At 44.4% G+C, this 21,891-nt stretch overlaps 1 protein-coding gene across 1 annotated transcript in view; it reads left to right on the top strand.

Moving 5' to 3' along the window:
* Nucleotides 1-21,891, top strand: part of PYROXD2 (pyridine nucleotide-disulphide oxidoreductase domain 2) — a 140,493-nt gene that overhangs the window by 26,172 nt on the left and 92,430 nt on the right. The window contains exons 3-5 of the mRNA XM_075352240.1: nucleotides 1,616-1,709; nucleotides 2,501-2,574; nucleotides 17,354-17,506. Coding sequence (XP_075208355.1) covers nucleotides 1,616-1,709; nucleotides 2,501-2,574; nucleotides 17,354-17,506 — 321 coding nt within the window. The remainder of the gene's footprint in view (nucleotides 1-1,615; nucleotides 1,710-2,500; nucleotides 2,575-17,353; nucleotides 17,507-21,891) is intronic.

Here is a 21,891-nt window from a genome sequence, read left to right as displayed (position 1 = left end):
CCTCCCTCCAGCCTCCCCCAGTCTCTGCCTCTGCCTCCCTCCAGCCTCCCCCCAGTCTCTGCCTCCCTCCAGCCTCCCCCCAGTCTCTGCCTCTGTCTCACTCCAGCCGCCCCCAGTCTCTGCCTCTGCCTCCCTCCAGCCTCCCCACAGTCTCAGCCTCTGCCTCCCTCCAGCCTCCCCCCAGTCTCAGCCTCTGCCTCCCTCCAGCCTCCCCCCAGTCTCAGCCTCTGCCTCCCTCCAGCCTCCCCCCAGTCTCTGCCTCTGCCTCCCTCCAGCCTCCCCCAGTCTCAGCCTCTGCCTCCCTCCAGCCTCCCCACAGTCTCAGCCTCTGCCTCCCTCCAGTCTCAGCCTCTGCCTCCCTCCAGCCTCCCCCCAGTCTCAGCCTCTGCCTCTCTCCAGTCTCAGCCTCTGCCTCCCTCCAGCCTCCCCCCAGTCTCAGCCTCTGCCTCTCTCCAGTCTCAGCCTCTGCCTCCCTCCAGCCTCCCCCCAGTCTCAGCCTCTGCCTCCCTCCAGCCTCCCCCCAGTCTCAGCCTCTACCTCCCTCCAGCCTCCCCCCAGTCTCAGCCTCTGCCTCTCTCCAGTCTCAGCCTCTGCCTCCCTCCAGCCTCCCTCCAGTCTCAGCCTCTGCCTCCCTCCAGCCTCCCCCGAGTCTCAGCCTCTGCCTCACTCCAGCCTCCCCCCAGTCTCAGCCTCTGCCTCCCTCCAGCCTCCCTCCAGTCTCAGCCTCTGCCTCCCTCCAGCCTCTCCCCAGTCTCAGCCTCTGCCTCCCTCCAGCCTCCCCCCAGTCTCAGCCTCTGCCTCCCTCCAGTATCAGCCTTTGCCGCCTCCCCCCCCGCATGCGCAGATCTCCGGTCTGCATTAGAGACACTCCCACGCTCCTTATGAATCCACTTATCTGCTCCAGTGCCCGCCGCCATCTTCCTGGCTCACGTGAGTATCCTCGTCTGACACCAGCTTCCATCACGGCGTCATCCGCGGCGTCCTGCTGTGAGCTCTGCATGTGACGTCCACACAGCAGTGGACGCAGCACAGAGGAAGGAGCTGATTGACGCGCGCCTGTGACCCCGGAAGTGCAGGCGCCGGCAGTTCCGGGGTCAATCAGCTCCCTGTGCTCGGCAGCCACAAAAAAAAAAAAATGTAAAAAAAAAAATTTTTTTTTTTTTTTTGCTGCCAGAAGGTGCCGCCCCTCACAATCTGCCGCCCTAGGCACCGGACCACGGGTGCCTAATGGTAAATACGGCCCTGTGTACGGTACCCCGTTGTGTTGCTGTAAGCCCCGACGTTTACAGTCACATACCAGCTAGTTAATGGAATGAATATTCACCCCGTCCCACGCCCATAATCCCGCCCACCTCTCTGCCAACGTCAGTGATTGGTGGTGAATATTCATTTTTTCAGTAACACAAGTTCCAATCACTGATGGCGGCAGAGGGGTGGGCGGGATTATGGGCGTGGGACGGGGTGAATATTCATTTTTCATAAACAGGTGACCCAGTCATTGATACCAGTACAAAATATAAGACATCCACCAAAAATAAACCCTAGTGCATCTTTTGGAGCCAAAAATAATATAAGACCCTGTCTTATTTTCACCGATAATCCTCTTGTTCTGCAGGCAGCGTATCTGCAGAAATCTGGTGTGAACTGCGTCGTTCTTGAGAGACGCCATGTGATTGGTGGAGCAGCGGTCACGGAGGAGATTATCCCAGGTAGATTCTATATTAAATTGTCTTTACATGGGGGCTGATTATTTAACCTCTTCATGACCGGACAACTTTTTTTATTCTCCCATAGATGAAACTGCACAAGGGCTTGTCTTTTTTTGCGTGATGAGCTCTGTTTTTTTTTAGGTGGGGGGGTGTATGCAGTGACCAAAAAAATGGCAGTTTTGCATTTTTATTTTTTTTTATTCTACACGTCATCTACCCTATTGGTAAAATGGGTTTTAGATTTTAGTAGTTCAGAATTTTATGGATGCGGCGATACAAAATATTTTGGCATTTTTTTTTTTTTTTACTGGAGACAAAGAGGGGATTTTAATTTTTAATTCTTTAGAATTTCAATTTTTAACTTTTTTTTTATTTTTCTTTAACATTACACTTTAGTTTTAGTCTTCATAGAGAAATATCAACCTGCAATCATTTTATCCGTTCTATATATTGGAGTTTTTCCAGTTTATGGTGAAAATCATTAATTTTTTTTTCTCTAGACATGGAATAAGAAAAATAGATTTTGGAAAAAAAATAAAAAAAACAAATTCCTATTGTACGGTATTTAAAGAAAAGGATCAAAATTGTACAGCTATGCAAAGCTGAAATTCAGTATACTGCCACACAGTGCACAAATATTAGCTCCATATAGCGCCCAAATAAAGAATTCCGGAATTTTAGGACTGCTGTATAGTGGTCATTTCTGTGAAAAACATCTTTTTATGTAGCTGTGGTTTAATGTAAAATATTGATTCTATCACAATTTTTTTTTTTATATATATATATAATAGGTTTTAAGTTCTCACGAGCCTCCTATCTCCTCAGTCTCCTGAGACCACAGATTTACAAAGACCTGGAATTAAAGGTGAGGATCATAATTTTGTTTCCCAGTACTGGTAGGTGACAATGGGATGATAAACACAGTGATGTCACAGTACAGGGATGATAAACACAGTGATGTCACAGTCCAGGGATAATACACACAGTGATGTCACAGTACAGGGATGATAAACACAGTGATGTCACAGTACAGGGATAATACACACAGTGATGTGACAGTACAGGGATAATACACACAGTGATGTCACAGTACTGGGATAATATACACAGTGATGTGACAGTACAGGGATAATACACACAGTGATGTGACAGTACAGGGATAATGCACACTGTGATGTCACAGTACTGGGATAATACACACAGTGATGTCACAGTACAGGGATAATAAACACAGTGATGTCACAGTACAGGGATAATACACACAGTGATGTCACAGTACAGGGATAATACACACAGTGATGTGACAGTACAGGGATAATGCACACTGTGATGTCACAGTACTGGGATAATACACACAGTGATGTCACAGTACAGGGATAATAAACACAGTGATGTCACAGTACAGGGATAATACACACAGTGATGTCACAGTATAGGGATAATAAACACATGATGTCACAGTACAGGGATAATACACACAGTGATGTCACAGTACAGGGGTAATACACACAGTGATGTCACAGTACAGGGATAATACACACAGTGATGTCACAGTACAGGGATAATACACACAGTGATGTCACAGTACAGGGATAATACACACCGTGATGTCACAGTTCAGGGATAATACACACCGTGATGTCACAGTTCAGGGATAATACACACAGTGATGTCACAGTACAGGGATAATAGACACAGTGATGTCACAGTACAGGGATAATAAACACAGTGATGTCACAGTACAGGGATAATAAACACAGTGATGTCACAGTACAGGGATAATACACACAGTGATGTCACAGTACAGGGGTAATACACAGTGATGTCACAGTACAGGGATAATACACACAGTGATGTCACAGTACAGGGATAATACACACAGTGATGTCACAGTACAGGGGTAATACACACAGTGATGTCACAGTACAAGGGTAATACACACAGTGATGTCACAGTACAGGGATAATACACACAGTGATGTCACAGTACAGGGATAATACACACAGTGATGTCACAGTACAGGGATAATACACACAGTGATGTCACAGTACAGGGATAATACACACCGTGATGTCACAGTTCAGGGATAATACACACAGTGATGTCACAGTACAGGGATAATAAACACAGTGATGTCACAGTACAGGGATAATAAACACAGTGATGTCACAGTACAGGGGTAATACACACAGTGATGTCACAGTACAGGGATAATACACACAGTGATGTCACAGTACAGGGGTAATACACAGTGATATCACAGTACAGGGATAATACACAGTGATGTCACAGTACAGGGATAATACACACAGTGATGTCACAGTACAGGGGTAATACACACAGTGATGTCACAGTACAGGGATAATACACACAGTGATGTCACAGTACAGGGGTAATACACAGTGATATCACAGTACAGGGATAATACACAGTGATGTCACAGTACAGGGATAATACACACAGTGATGTCACAGTACAGGGATAATACACACAGTGATGTCACAGTACAGGGGTAATACACACAGTGATGTCACAGTACAAGGGTAATACACACAGTGATGTCACAGTACAGGGGTAATACACACAGTGATGTCAGAGTACAGGGATAATACACACAGTGATGTCACAGTACAGGGGTAATACACACAGTGATGTCACAGTACAAGGGTAATACACACAGTGATGTCACAGTACAGGGGTAATACACACAGTGATGTCACAGTGCAGGGATAATACACACAGTGACGTCACAGTACAGAGATAATACACACAGTGATGTCACAGTACAGAGATAATACACACAGTGATGTCACAGTACAGGGATAATACACACAGTGATGTCACAGTACAGGGGTAATACACACAGTGATGTCACAGTACAGGGATAATAAACACAGTGATGTCACAGTACAGGGATAATACACACAGTGATGTCACAGTACAGGGATAATACACACAGTGATGTCACAGTACAGGGGTAATACACACAGTGATGTCACAGTACAGGGCTAATACACACAGTGATGTCACAGTACAGGCATAATACACACAGTGATGTCACAGTACAGGGGTAATACACACAGTGATGTCACAGTACAGAGATAATACACACAGTGATGTCACAGTACAGGGGTAATACACACAGTGATGTCACAGTACAGGGGTAATACACACAGTGATGTCACAGTACAGGGATAATACACACATTGATGTCACAGTACAGGGATAATACACACATTGATGTCACAGTACAGGGATAATACACACAGTGATGTCACAGTACAGGGATAATACACACAGTGATGTCACAGTACAGGGATAATACATACAGTGATGTTACAGTACAGGAATAATACACACAGTGATGTCACAGTACAGGGATAATACACACAGATGTCACAGTACAGGTATAATACACACAGTGATGTCACAGTACAGGGATAATACACACAGTGATGTCACAGTACAGGGAAAATACACACAGTGATGTTACAGTACAGGAATAATACACACAGTGATGTCACAGTACAGGGATAATACACACAGTGATGTCACAGTACAGGGATAATACACACAGTGATGTCACAGTACAGGGATAATACACACAGTGATGTCACAGTACAGGGATAATACACACAGTGATGTCACAGTACAGGGATAATACACACAGTGATGTCACAGTACAGGGATAATACACACAGTGATGTCACAGTACAGGGATAATAAACACAGTGATGTCACAGTACAGGGATAATACACACAGTGATGTCACAGTACAGGGATAATACACACAGTGATGTCACAGTACAGGGATAATACACACAGTGATGTCACAGTACAGGGATAATACACACAGTGATGTCACGGTACAGGGATAATACACACAGTGATGTCACGGTGCAGGGATAATACACAAAGTGATGTCACAGTACAGGGATAATAAACACAGTGATGTCACAGTACAGGGATAATAAACACAGTGATGTCACAGTACAGGGATCATAAACACAGTGATGTCACAGTACAGGGATAATACACACAGTGATGTCACAGTACAGGGATAATACACACAGTGATGTCACACTACAGGGATAATACACACAGTGATGTCACAGTACAGGGATAATACACACAGTGATGTCACAGTACAGGGATAATAAACACAGTGATGTCACAGTATAGGGATAATAAACACATGATGTCACAGTACAGGGATAATACACACAGTGATGTCACAGTACAGAGATAATACACACAGTGATGTCACAGTACAGGGATAATACACACAGTGATGTCACAGTACAGGGATGATAAACACAGTGATGTCACAGTACAGGGATAATACACACAGTGATGTCACAGTACAGGGATAATACACACAGTGATGTCACAGTACAGGGATGATAAACACAGTGATGTCACAGTACAGGGGTAATACACACAGTGATGTCACAGTACAGGGATAATACACACAGTGATGTCACAGTACAGGGATAATACACACAGTGATGTCACAGTACAGGGATAATACACACAGTGATGTCACAGTACAGGGATAATACACACAGTGATGTCACAGTACAGGGGTAATACACAGTGATGTCACAGTACAGGGATAATACACACAGTGATGTCACAGTACAGGGATAATACACACAGTGATGTCACAGTACAGGGGTAATACACAGTGATGTCACAGTACAGGGATAATACACACAGTGATGTCACAGTACAGGGATAATACACACAGTGATGTCACAGTACAGGGGTAATACACACAGTGATGTCACAGTACAAGGGTAATACACACAGTGATGTCACAGTACAGGGATAATACACACAGTGATGTCACAGTACAGGGATAATACACACAGTGATGTCACAGTACAGGGATAATACACACAGTGATGTCACAGTACAGGGATAATACACACCGTGATGTCACAGTTCAGGGATAATACACACAGTGATGTCACAGTACAGGGATAATAAACACAGTGATGTCACAGTACAGGGATAATAAACACAGTGATGTCACAGTACAGGGATAATACACAGTGATATCACAGTACAGGGATAATACACAGTGATGTCACAGTACAGGGATAATACACACAGTGATGTCACAGTACAGGGGTAATACACACAGTGATGTCACAGTACAAGGGTAATACACACAGTGATGTCACAGTACAGGGGTAATACACACAGTGATGTCACAGTGCAGGGATAATACACACAGTGACGTCACAGTACAGAGATAATACACACAGTGATGTCACAGTACAGGGATAATACACACAGTGATGTCACAGTACAGGGAAAATACACACAGTGATGTTACAGTACAGGAATAATACACACAGTGATGTCACAGTACAGGGATAATACACACAGTGATGTCACAGTACAGGGATAATACACACAGTGATGTCACAGTACAGGGATAATACACACAGTGATGTCACAGTACAGGGATAATACACACAGTGATGTCACAGTACAGGGATAATACACACAGTGATGTCACAGTACAGGGATAATACACACAGTGATGTCACAGTACAGGGATAATAAACACAGTGATGTCACAGTACAGGGATAATACACACAGTGATGTCACAGTACAGGGATAATACACACAGTGATGTCACAGTACAGGGATAATACACACAGTGATGTCACAGTACAGGGATAATACACACAGTGATGTCACGGTACAGGGATAATACACACAGTGATGTCACGGTGCAGGGATAATACACAAAGTGATGTCACAGTACAGGGATAATAAACACAGTGATGTCACAGTACAGGGATAATAAACACAGTGATGTCACAGTACAGGGATAATAAACACAGTGATGTCACAGTACAGGGATAATACACACAGTGATGTCACAGTACAAAGATAATACACACAGTGATGTCACACTACAGGGATAATACACACAGTGATGTCACAGTACAGGGATAATACACACAGTGATGTCACAGTACAGGGATAATAAACACAGTGATGTCACAGTATAGGGATAATAAACACATGATGTCACAGTACAGGGATAATACACACAGTGATGTCACGGTGCAGGGGTAATACACACAGTGATGTCACAGTACAGGGATAATAAACACAGTGATGTCACAGTACAGGGATAATACACACAGTGATGTCACAGTACAGGGATAATAAACACAGTGATGTCACAGTACAGGGATAATAAACACAGTGATGTCACAGAACAGGGATAATACACACAGTGATGTCACAGTACAGGGATAATACACACAGTGATGTCACAGTACAGGGATAATACACACAGTGATGTCACGGTGCAGGGGTAATACACACAGTGATGTCACGGTACAGGGATAATACACACAGTGATGTCACGGTGCAGGGGTAATACACACAGTGATGTCACAGTACAGGGATAATACACACAGTGATGTCACAGTACAGGGATAATACACAATGATGTCACAGTACAGGGGTAATACACACAGTGATGTCACAGTACAGGGATAATACACACAGTGATGTCACAGTACAGGGATAATACAGACAGTGATGTCACAGTACAGGGATAATACACACAGTGATGTCACAGTACAGGGATAATACATACAGTGATGTTACAGTACAGGAATAATACACACAGTGATGTCACAGTACAGGAATAATACACACAGTGATGTCACAGTACAGGAATAATACACACAGTGATGTCACAGTACAGGAATAATACACACAGTGATGTCACAGTACAGGGATAATACACACAGTGATGTCACAGTACAGGAATAATACACACAGTGATGTCACAGTACAGGGATAATACACACAGTGATGTGACAGTACAGGGATAATACACACAGTGATGTCACAGTACAGGGATAATACACACAGTGATGTCACAGTACAGGGATAATACACACAGTGATGTCACAGTACAGGGATAATAAACACAGTGATGTCACAGTACAGGGATAATAAACACAGTGATGTCACAGTACAGGGATAATACACACAGTGATGTCACAGTACAGGGATAATACACACAGTGATGTCACGGTACAGGGATAATACACACAGTGATGTCACGGTGCAGGGATAATACACAAAGTGATGTCACAGTACAGGGATAATACACACAGATGTCACAGTACAGGTATAATACACACAGTGATGTCACAGTACAGGGATAATACACACAGTGATGTCACAGTACAGGGAAAATACACACAGTGATGTTACAGTACAGGAATAATACACACAGTGATGTCACAGTACAGGGATAATACACACAGTGATGTCACAGTACAGGGATAATACACACAGTGATGTCACAGTACAGGGATAATACACACAGTGATGTCACAGTACAGGGATAATACACACAGTGATGTCACAGTACAGGGATAATACACACAGTGATGTCACAGTACAGGGATAATACACACAGTGATGTCACAGTACAGGGATAATAAACACAGTGATGTCACAGTACAGGGATAATACACACAGTGATGTCACAGTACAGGGATAATACACACAGTGATGTCACAGTACAGGGATAATACACACAGTGATGTCACAGTACAGGGATAATACACACAGTGATGTCACGGTACAGGGATAATACACACAGTGATGTCACGGTGCAGGGATAATACACAAAGTGATGTCACAGTACAGGGATAATAAACACAGTGATGTCACAGTACAGGGATAATAAACACAGTGATGTCACAGTACAGGGATCATAAACACAGTGATGTCACAGTACAGGGATAATACACACAGTGATGTCACAGTACAGGGATAATACACACAGTGATGTCACACTACAGGGATAATACACACAGTGATGTCACAGTACAGGGATAATACACACAGTGATGTCACAGTACAGGGATAATAAACACAGTGATGTCACAGTATAGGGATAATAAACACATGATGTCACAGTACAGGGATAATACACACAGTGATGTCACAGTACAGAGATAATACACACAGTGATGTCACAGTACAGGGATAATACACACAGTGATGTCACAGTACAGGGATGATAAACACAGTGATGTCACAGTACAGGGATAATACACACAGTGATGTCACAGTACAGGGATAATACACACAGTGATGTCACAGTACAGGGATGATAAACACAGTGATGTCACAGTACAGGGGTAATACACACAGTGATGTCACAGTACAGGGATAATACACACAGTGATGTCACAGTACAGGGATAATACACACAGTGATGTCACAGTACAGGGATAATACACACAGTGATGTCACAGTACAGGGATAATACACACAGTGATGTCACAGTACAGGGGTAATACACAGTGATGTCACAGTACAGGGATAATACACACAGTGATGTCACAGTACAGGGATAATACACACAGTGATGTCACAGTACAGGGGTAATACACAGTGATGTCACAGTACAGGGATAATACACACAGTGATGTCACAGTACAGGGATAATACACACAGTGATGTCACAGTACAGGGGTAATACACACAGTGATGTCACAGTACAAGGGTAATACACACAGTGATGTCACAGTACAGGGATAATACACACAGTGATGTCACAGTACAGGGATAATACACACAGTGATGTCACAGTACAGGGATAATACACACAGTGATGTCACAGTACAGGGATAATACACACCGTGATGTCACAGTTCAGGGATAATACACACAGTGATGTCACAGTACAGGGATAATAAACACAGTGATGTCACAGTACAGGGATAATAAACACAGTGATGTCACAGTACAGGGATAATACACAGTGATATCACAGTACAGGGATAATACACAGTGATGTCACAGTACAGGGATAATACACACAGTGATGTCACAGTACAGGGGTAATACACACAGTGATGTCACAGTACAAGGGTAATACACACAGTGATGTCACAGTACAGGGGTAATACACACAGTGATGTCACAGTGCAGGGATAATACACACAGTGACGTCACAGTACAGAGATAATACACACAGTGATGTCACAGTACAGGGATAATACACACAGTGATGTCACAGTACAGGGAAAATACACACAGTGATGTTACAGTACAGGAATAATACACACAGTGATGTCACAGTACAGGGATAATACACACAGTGATGTCACAGTACAGGGATAATACACACAGTGATGTCACAGTACAGGGATAATACACACAGTGATGTCACAGTACAGGGATAATACACACAGTGATGTCACAGTACAGGGATAATACACACAGTGATGTCACAGTACAGGGATAATACACACAGTGATGTCACAGTACAGGGATAATAAACACAGTGATGTCACAGTACAGGGATAATACACACAGTGATGTCACAGTACAGGGATAATACACACAGTGATGTCACAGTACAGGGATAATACACACAGTGATGTCACAGTACAGGGATAATACACACAGTGATGTCACGGTACAGGGATAATACACACAGTGATGTCACGGTGCAGGGATAATACACAAAGTGATGTCACAGTACAGGGATAATAAACACAGTGATGTCACAGTACAGGGATAATAAACACAGTGATGTCACAGTACAGGGATAATAAACACAGTGATGTCACAGTACAGGGATAATACACACAGTGATGTCACAGTACAAAGATAATACACACAGTGATGTCACACTACAGGGATAATACACACAGTGATGTCACAGTACAGGGATAATACACACAGTGATGTCACAGTACAGGGATAATAAACACAGTGATGTCACAGTATAGGGATAATAAACACATGATGTCACAGTACAGGGATAATACACACAGTGATGTCACGGTGCAGGGGTAATACACACAGTGATGTCACAGTACAGGGATAATAAACACAGTGATGTCACAGTACAGGGATAATACACACAGTGATGTCACAGTACAGGGATAATAAACACAGTGATGTCACAGTACAGGGATAATAAACACAGTGATGTCACAGAACAGGGATAATACACACAGTGATGTCACAGTACAGGGATAATACACACAGTGATGTCACAGTACAGGGATAATACACACAGTGATGTCACGGTGCAGGGGTAATACACACAGTGATGTCACGGTACAGGGATAATACACACAGTGATGTCACGGTGCAGGGGTAATACACACAGTGATGTCACAGTACAGGGATAATACACACAGTGATGTCACAGTACAGGGATAATACACAATGATGTCACAGTACAGGGGTAATACACACAGTGATGTCACAGTACAGGGATAATACACACAGTGATGTCACAGTACAGGGATAATACAGACAGTGATGTCACAGTACAGGGATAATACACACAGTGATGTCACAGTACAGGGATAATACATACAGTGATGTTACAGTACAGGAATAATACACACAGTGATGTCACAGTACAGGAATAATACACACAGTGATGTCACAGTACAGGAATAATACACACAGTGATGTCACAGTACAGGAATAATACACACAGTGATGTCACAGTACAGGGATAATACACACAGTGATGTCACAGTACAGGAATAATACACACAGTGATGTCACAGTACAGGGATAATACACACAGTGATGTGACAGTACAGGGATAATACACACAGTGATGTCACAGTACAGGGATAATACACACAGTGATGTCACAGTACAGGGATAATACACACAGTGATGTCACAGTACAGGGATAATAAACACAGTGATGTCACAGTACAGGGATAATAAACACAGTGATGTCACAGTACAGGGATAATACACACAGTGATGTCACAGTACAGGGATAATACACACAGTGATGTCACGGTACAGGGATAATACACACAGTGATGTCACGGTGCAGGGATAATACACAAAGTGATGTCACAGTACAGGGATAATAAACACAGTGATGTCACAGTACAGGGATAATAAACACAGTGATGTCACAGTACAGGGATAATACACACAGTGATGTCACAGTACAGGGATAATACACACAGTGATGTCACAGTACAGGGATAATACACACAGTGATGTCACAGTACAGGGATAATACACACAGTGATGTCACAGTACAGGGATAATAAACAGTGATGTCACAATATAGGGATAATAAACACATGATGTCACAGTACAGGGATAATACACACAGTGATGTCATTGTGCAGGGGTAATACACACAGTGATGTCACAGTACAGGGATAATAAACACAGTGATGTCACAGTACAGGGACAATACACACAGTGATGTCACAGTACAGGGATAATACACACAGTGATGTCACAGTACAGGGATAATAAACACAGTGATGTCACAGTACAGGGATAATAAACACAGTGATGTCACCGTACAGGTATAATACACACAGTGATGTCACAGTACAGGGATAATGCACACAGTGATGTCACAGTACAGGGATAATACACACAGTGATGTCATAGTACAGGGATAATACACACAGTGATGTCACAGTACAGGGGTAATACACACAGTGATGTCACAGTACAGAGATAATACACACAGTGATGTCACAGTACAGGGGTAATACACACAGTGATGTCACAGTACAGAGATAATACACACAGTGATGTCACAGTACAGGGGTAATACACACAGTGATGTCACAGTACAGAGGTAATACACACAGTGATGTCACAGTGCAGGGATAATACACACAGTGATGTCACAGTACAGGGATAATACACACAGTGATGTCACAGTGCCGGGATAATACACACAGTGACGTCACAGTACAGGGAATACACACAGTGATGTCACAGTACAGAGATAATACACACAGTGATGTCACAGTACAGGGATAATACACACAGTGATGTCACAGTACAGGGATAATACACACAGTGATGTCACAGTACAGGGGTAATACACACAGTGATGTCACAGTACAGGGGTAATACACACAGTGATGTCACAGTACAGGGGTAATACACACAGTGATGTCACAGTGCAGGGATAATACACACAGTGACGTCACAGTACTGAGATAATACACACAGTGATGTCACAGTACAGGGATAATACACACAGTGATGTCACAGTACAGGGATAATACACACAGTGATGTCACAGTGCAGGGATAATACACACAGTGATGTCACAGTACAGGGATAATACACACAGTGATGTCACAGTACAGGGGTAATACACACAGTGATGTCACAGTACAGGGATAATACACACAGTGATGTCACAGTACAGGGATAATACACACAGTGATGTCACAGTACAGAGATAATACACACAGTGATGTCACAGTACAGGGATAATACACACAGTGATGTCACAGTACAGGGGTAATACACACAGTGATGTCACAGTACAGGGGTAATACACACAGTGATGTCACAGTACAGGGATAATACACACAGTGATGTCCCTTTACACAGTGATGTCACAGTACAGAGATAATACACACAGTGATGTCACAGTACAGGGATAATACACACAGTGATGTCACAGGTCAGGGATAATACACACAGTGATGTCACAGTACAGGGGTAATACGCACAGTGATATCACAGTACAGACAATAATACACACAGTGATGTCACAGTACAGGGATAATGCACACAGTGATGTCACAGTACAGAGATAATACACACAGTGATGTCACAGTACAGGGGTAATACACACAGTGATGTCACAGTACAGGGCTAATACACACAGTGATGTCACAGTACAGGGGTAATACACACAGTCATGTCACAGTACAGGAATAATACACACAGTGATGTCACAGTACAGAGATAATACATACAGTGATGTCACAGTACAGATGTAATACACACAGTGATGTCACAGTACAGGGATAATACACACAGTGATGTCACAGTACAGGGATAATACACACAGTGATGTCACAGTACAGGGGTAATACACACAGTGATGTCACAGTACAGGGGTAATACACACAGTGATGTCACAGTACAGAGGTAATACACACAGTGATGTCACAGTACAGGGGTAATACACACAGTGATGTCACAGTACAGGGGTAATACACACAGTGATGTCACAGTACAGAGGTAATACACACAGTGATGTCACAGTACAGGGGTAATACACACAGTGATGTCACAGTACAGGGGTAATACACACAGTGATGTCACAGTACAGGGGTAATACACACAGTGATGTCACAGTACAGGGGTAATACACACAGTGATGTCACAGTACAGGGATAATACACACAGTGATGTCATAGTACAGAGATAATACACACAGTGATGTCACAGTACAGAGATAATACACACAGTGATGTCACAGTACAGGGGTAATACACACAGTGATGTCACAGTGCAGGGATAATACACACAGTGACGTCACAGTACAGAGATAATACACACAGTGATGTCATAGTACAGAGATAATACACACAGTGATGTCACAGTACAGGGATAATACACACAGTGATGTCACAGTACAGGGGTAATACACACAGTGATGTCACAGTACAGGGATAATACACACAGTGATGTCACAGTACAGGGATAATACACACAGTGATGTCACAGTACAGAGATAATACACACAGTGATGTCACAGTACAGGGATAATACACACAGTGATGTCACATTACAGAGATAATACACACAGTGATGTCACATTACAGAGATAATACACACAGTGATGTCACAGTACAGGGATAATGCACACAGTGATGTCACAGTACAGGGATAATACACACAGTGATGTCACAGTACAGGGATAATACACACAGTGATGTCACAGTACAGGGATAATGCACACAGTGATGTCACAGTACAGGGATAATACACACAGTGATGTCACAGTACAGGGATAATACACACAGGGATGTCACATTACAGAGATAATACACACAGTGATGTCACAGTACAGGGATAATGCACACAGTGATGTCACAGTACAGGGATAATACACACAGTGATGTCACAGTACAGGGATAATACACACAGTGATGTCACAGTACAGGGATAATACACACAGTGATGTCACAGTACAGGGATAATACACAGTGATGTCACAGTACAGGGATAATACACACAGTGATGTCACAGTACAGGGGTAATACACAGTGATGTCACAGTACAGGGATAATACACACAGTGATGTCACAGTACAGGGATAATACACACAGTGATGTCACAGTACAGGGGTAATACACACAGTGATGTAACCTGTTATCCCCTTTGTGCTATATCAAGTTGAAAGTAATGCATTTAATTTGGGTACATTAGTATCACTCTGCAGGTTCCAGCTTGTGTAGGTTAAGTCTCCTCATCTTAGTACAGTACTGACTGCAGGATATATATTGATATATATAAATCAAGAATGCTATTTATTGTTTTTTATGGAGATTACATTTTGGAGCGTCTTCATGACCTCCGGAGTGTTCTGTTATTATGTAAATAGCCTTGATTATTGTAAAATAAAAATTCTACGAGTTCTCAATATTCTGTAAATTAATTTCTCACGATATTCAAGATTTCGTCCTTGTTTGCTGCCAGGTGAATTCTCGTACATCCAGAATGTTTAAAACCCATAAAGGCTGAGGGCTTTTCACAGCTGATGGTTTGCTACAGTTTCATGCAGTTTACATCTCCTAGAAGTGAAACAATCTGGACTTTGGGCTGATTTACATTACCTGCACCCATACATGTAGAAAAATCAGGACAGGATAACTAGTAGCAGCTAGCTGTAAGCCCCTGCCCCCGGTCATATACTCACCGTCCGGCTTCTTCATCTATTACCAGCACCGCTTCGGTTCCATGGTGCCATCTTTTGCCTGTAACTTCTGACTGGTTGGAAGTGAATAGTTAAGTCACAAACACTCAATACAACTCTGTGAGAGCCAGAGCGAGGCTCTCATAGACTTTTATTGAGTTTTTGATCTCCAGTTCGCTCAATGAAATACTGACGCTGTCAACAAATGAATATATGACAGGGGTCAGGGGACTAAGAAGTTAATAGTTAAGTTACAAATCATCCATACAACTCTATGAAAGCCAGAACGAGGCTCTCATAGACCTTTATTGAGTTTTTGATCTCCGGTTCGCTCAATGAAATACTGAAGCTACCGGCAAATAAATATATGACAGGGGTCAGGGGACTAAGAAGTCAATATTTAAGTTACAAACCATCCATACAACTCTATGAAAGCCAGAACAAGGCTCTCATAGACTTTTATTGAGTTTTTGATCTCCGGTTCACTCAATGAAATACTGAAGCTACCGGCAAATAAATATATGACAGGGGTCAGGGGACTAGGAAGTCAATATTTAAGTTACAAACCATCCATACAACTCTATGAAAGCCAGAACAAGGCTCTCATAGACTTTTATTGCGGTTTTTTACCTACAGCTCACTCAATGAAACCATGGAGCTACTAGCAGGTGAACATATGATAGGAAACTTAGATTTAAAGCACTACTCCAACAGTGCAATGAAAAACCCCCTACTGGAGTGGTGTTTTAATACCTTTGTACCAAATGCTCCTCTGTGAGAAACATTGGGTTTCAGCTTTTGGTTGTTTTCAAGCTCTGATTATTCCATTTTTAGTAGAATTTCCTTTTTGATCACATTTTTCTGCCTTTATTTCTTGCTCTTTCTGTATTCTAGAGACATGGACTGAAAATTTACTTTAGAGACCCCCATTCATTTACTCCACTATTAGAAAATGTGAACGGACGTCCTCCGAGGTCTCTTCTTCTTGGGGCAGATATGGCCGAGAACCAAAGGCAGATTGCTCAGTTCTCTGAGAAAGATGCAAAGGTATGTACCAGTCACAGTTATAGTGGGTCCTCAAAAAGTGAGAAATAATTCACCCTTAGGGTATGTGTGAAGCCCCACAGGTGTTGTATCGGTGCAGTACCTTCAGGGACTCCACGTAGCTGGTTCTGGTCACAGGTAGGGAATCTTCGGTTTTGATCGTGACGCCACTCTCAGTATTGCGGTCAGTGGGGACCGCCACTGCAGGTTAGGGGACGCCTGGGGCTGATGGTGGGTGCAGTCGGATATAGTAGCCTCCTGAGAGTGAGGCAAGCCCCAGGGCCCGGTGTGGGTTTGTAGTACCACAAGTCGCAGAATGACTCAAACACAGTCCAAGAAGTCTTTTAACGTGTTTACTCACTGTTTGGAGGTCACGGTGAGATGCCCGGGCGACACTGTGATAACCAGGTGGAACCAGGAATTCCAGGAGGCCGTTCTGAGGGTAGCTGTCCACTCGCCTTCCTTGCACTCTTTCTGTTTTAGGAGGATCCTTTGCTTGAAGCGTAGTAGGACCCCTCCAGGGAAGCTGTTACCACCCTGCTCCCCTCTCTCTGGCTCGTCTGCCGGCAGCGTGGCCTTGGTGGGATGGCTTCTGGCCCTGTCCCCTTATGGGCCTGGTGTGCTGCTTGGCTCAAGCTCTGTGTAGTCGTGGTGAGGGCATGAAGTACCCCCCCAACCTGTAGGTTAAGCAGCTCTGGATGATCTGCTGCCTGTTCTGGGGATCTAGTTCCCCTTGTGTGCTCGGATACTGGGATCTCCGTACTCAGCCACCCCTCTTTCTCTGGATGCTCTTCAGGCCGACCCACAGTACTCCGTTCTCCTCCGCTTTCAGCTACAGCACTCCTCAGGACCTGTCTGCACGGGAGCTTCTCTGCTCCCCCTCCATACACTTCAACTTCTTCCTCTCGACTCTCTTCCTTCCTCTCTCTCTGCCCTGCTTCCTAGCAACCAGCCCCTGAACACACCCCCAGCTGGGAATTGAAAGTTAACTCCTTCTGGCTACCCAAGGGTCCCCTCTGGTAATGTGGGAGGCCTGGTCACTATATGTTTGTGTGTGCACCTCATCCTGGCCTTTGGAGATTACCTGGAAGCATTGTCCCCGCATGGGTGCAATACTCTGTGGTGCCTGACCAGGTCAGGGGCGCCACATTCCCCCTTAGTTATCATCAGCACGTCCTCGGGCTGCAAAGACAAGAGAAAGAAAAAGGTAAATACAAACTTTTCCCACACAGGGGCAATTATTTACATTTAAACATGCCAGGTACCATTCCACCACCAACCACCCACATGTCCGAACCCACCCAAAAACCTCCAGGAGGTAGGTCACCGGTCCTTTTGGTAACCAGGTCTGGGCCATCACATTCCCCAGACCTTTCCTCCAATCTTCCTCTCCTGAGGGGAGTGGTGTAAGGTAGGCCCCATAAACAGGCGTACCCGCTTCCGAGTGTTGGAGGGCAGGCCCCATAAACAGGCGTGCCCCCTTGTTGGTGCAGAGCCATGCCCCTCAACAGGCAGGCTCTGGGGTTGATACCAAGGAGGCAACTTTTTACAATGCAAAGTTTGTGGTTAAAGCCAGTTCATAACCAGTGGTCTAACATTTTAAGAAGGTCTCACAATAGTCCTTGTGGGCACATTTCGCTTAAACGTTGCTTAACTATAACCAGGTTAAACATTACATTTTATACCGTCACTTTCAACTAAACTGTACTTTGTCTATAGCGTAATGGGAGCTGACCCAAGTTGCTGCGGGTTGATCTACGCAGTACTATACTGTCATCTGTCTGAGGTTGTGTCCTCCCACCCGATGTATGTGTCTCAATGTGAATAATGGGTGTACTGGGTATTGATACCAATGCATGGTCTTCTGCTTCAGCTACATTTGGCTCTTCCAGGTTCTGAACAGGTTCTTCTGGGTCTCTTACTTCTCCAGATTGAGGGAATGTAATAACCGGAATAACTACTGCTCCATTGTATTGAGGCCAACTTGCTGGAAAATCTCCAAGTACAGTATGGATCATCTTTTCTTTTGGTTCTTGAACTGGCAAAGGGTTGGGAATTTCTTCAGGGATTCTTAGTTGTTCAGGACATTTCTTTAAGCGATCTCTAGAAACGACAGCTGTTGTTTTTCCTCCATCTTTGCTGATAAGGCATGTCTTTTCATTGCTAAGCGTCGATGGTAACACAGTATAGGGTTCTTCTTCCCAGTGATTGTCAAGTTTATGACGTCTTCTCTTTCTTTTGAGAACTATATCTCCTGGCATCAAAGGAACAGCAGGTGCTTTTCGATTGTAGGCCTTTTCTTGTTTCTCACGCTGCTGAGTCAGGCTTCGCTCCACACACTCTTGTACTTTCTTGTATTGGGCTTGGCGGTTGGAATCCCAATCAGCACCTTGTAGATGGTCTTCAGGGGTCTCAACTCCCATTTCCAGATCTACTGGCAATCTCCCTGGTCTGGCCCTCATCAGGTATGCCGGTGTGCAGTTCGTGGAACTCACAGGGATGTTGTTATACATGTCCACTAGATCGGGCAGTTTTTCCGGCCACTGACTTCGTTCTTCTAGTGGGAGCGTCTTCAGAAGGTCGAGAATGATGTGGTTCATCTTCTCACACATTCCATTGGTCTGAGGATGGTAAGGCGTAGTACGGATCTTCTGGCAGCCGTATAGGTTACAAAACTCCTTAAACACTTCAGCTTCAAAGGCTGGTCCTTGGTCAGTGAGCACTTGATCTGGATAGCCATGTGGTCGACAGAAGTGTGTCTGGAAAGCTTTGGCTGCAGTTTGACCTGTCAAGTCCTTGACTGGTACTACCACCAGGAATCTGGAGTAGTGGTCAACCATAGTGAGAGCGTAGTTGTAGCCTTGTCTGCTGGGTGCCAACTTTACATGGTCCAGGGCCACGATCTCCAGGGGCCGTTTAGTTTGGATGGGCTGGAGTGGTGCTCTCTGGCGGTGCTGGTCTTTTCTTCTAAGATTGCAAGGCCCGCAGTTTCGACACCACTTCTCTAGGGCAGATCTCATGCCCACCCAGTAGAATCTTACTTTAAGTAGGGCCTCCAGTTTCTTCCAACCAAAGTGGCCTGCACCATTGTGATAGGCTTCCAGCACCATCCTCGTATCCTTCTGTGGTACAATCACTTGCCACACCTTCTCATGCGTCCTCGGGTCAATGATGCTCCTGTAAAGTTTGTCTTGATAGATGAATAATCGACCCCTCTCCTTCCATAGGTACTGTGCCTCAGGTGGGGCTCCTTTGTCAAGGCTGGCGCCCGGCTGGCTGATCAGTTTCTTTACCAAGCCTACCGCTGGATCATTTTCCTGGGTCTCCTTCCAGTTGTAGTGAGGTAGTGGGTTCAGGGTCACCTCTTGGCGGTTGGCACGCGACTGCCGACACTGTTTTGCTCCATGGCGATGGAACGCTGGCAGCTCAATCTCTTCAAGATCATCTACATCTTCACCCTCGTCTGCTAGGTGAGGCATCCTGGACAGAGCATCTGCGTTGCCGTTCTTGCGGCCAGCTCGATACTTGACAGTAAAGTCATAATTCGCCAGTCGGGCTACCCAACTCTGCTCCATGGCACCCAATTTAGCAGTATCCAAGTGGGTCAGGGGGTTGTTGTCCGTGAAGACAGTGAATTTGGTGGCTGCCAGGTAGTGCTTGAACCGCTCTGTGATAGCCCATACCATGGCCAGGAACTCTAGCTTGAATGAGCTATAATTCTCCGGGTTTCTTTCAGTAGGCCTGAGCTTCCTGCTGGCGTAAGCAATCACACGCTCTTTGCCTCCCTGCACCTGTGAAAGCACTGCTCCCAGTCCCACATTACTGGCATCTGTGTACAGTACGAATGGCAGACCGTAGTCAGGGTAGGCTAGGATCTCTTCACCCGTCAAGGCCCCTTTCATTTGTCTGAAGGAGTGTTCTTCTGCTTCTCCCCAGTGAAATGGCGGGCCGGAGATCTTTCCTTTCTTCTTTGGGTGGCCTACCAGGAGCTCTTGCAAAGGCGCTGCCATTTTCGTGTAGCCCTTGATGAACCTTCTGTAGTAGCCTACCAAGCCAAGGAACTGACGTACCTCCCGGACGGTAGTAGGTGTGGGCCATTCCTGGATGACTGTGACCTTCTCTGGGTCCGGTGCTACTCCTTCTGCACTGACCACGTGACCTAGGTACTGGACCTTTGGCTTCAGTAAATGGCACTTGGATGGTTTCAGCTTCATTCCATATCGGGATAGTGCTTCAAAGACTTCAGCCAGGTGTTTCAGGTGGTCCTCGTAGGTCTTGGAGTACACGATGACATCATCCAGGTAGAGCAGGACGGTTTCAAAGTTGAGGTGCCCTAGGCAGCATTCCATAAGCCTCTGGAAGGTCCCAGGGGCATTGCAGAGTCCAAA

This window comes from Anomaloglossus baeobatrachus, chromosome 5 (assembly GCF_048569485.1).
Source record: "Anomaloglossus baeobatrachus isolate aAnoBae1 chromosome 5, aAnoBae1.hap1, whole genome shotgun sequence".
Lineage (NCBI taxonomy): Eukaryota > Metazoa > Chordata > Amphibia > Anura > Aromobatidae > Anomaloglossus > Anomaloglossus baeobatrachus.
This window is presented reverse-complemented; position numbering and strand designations above follow the sequence as displayed.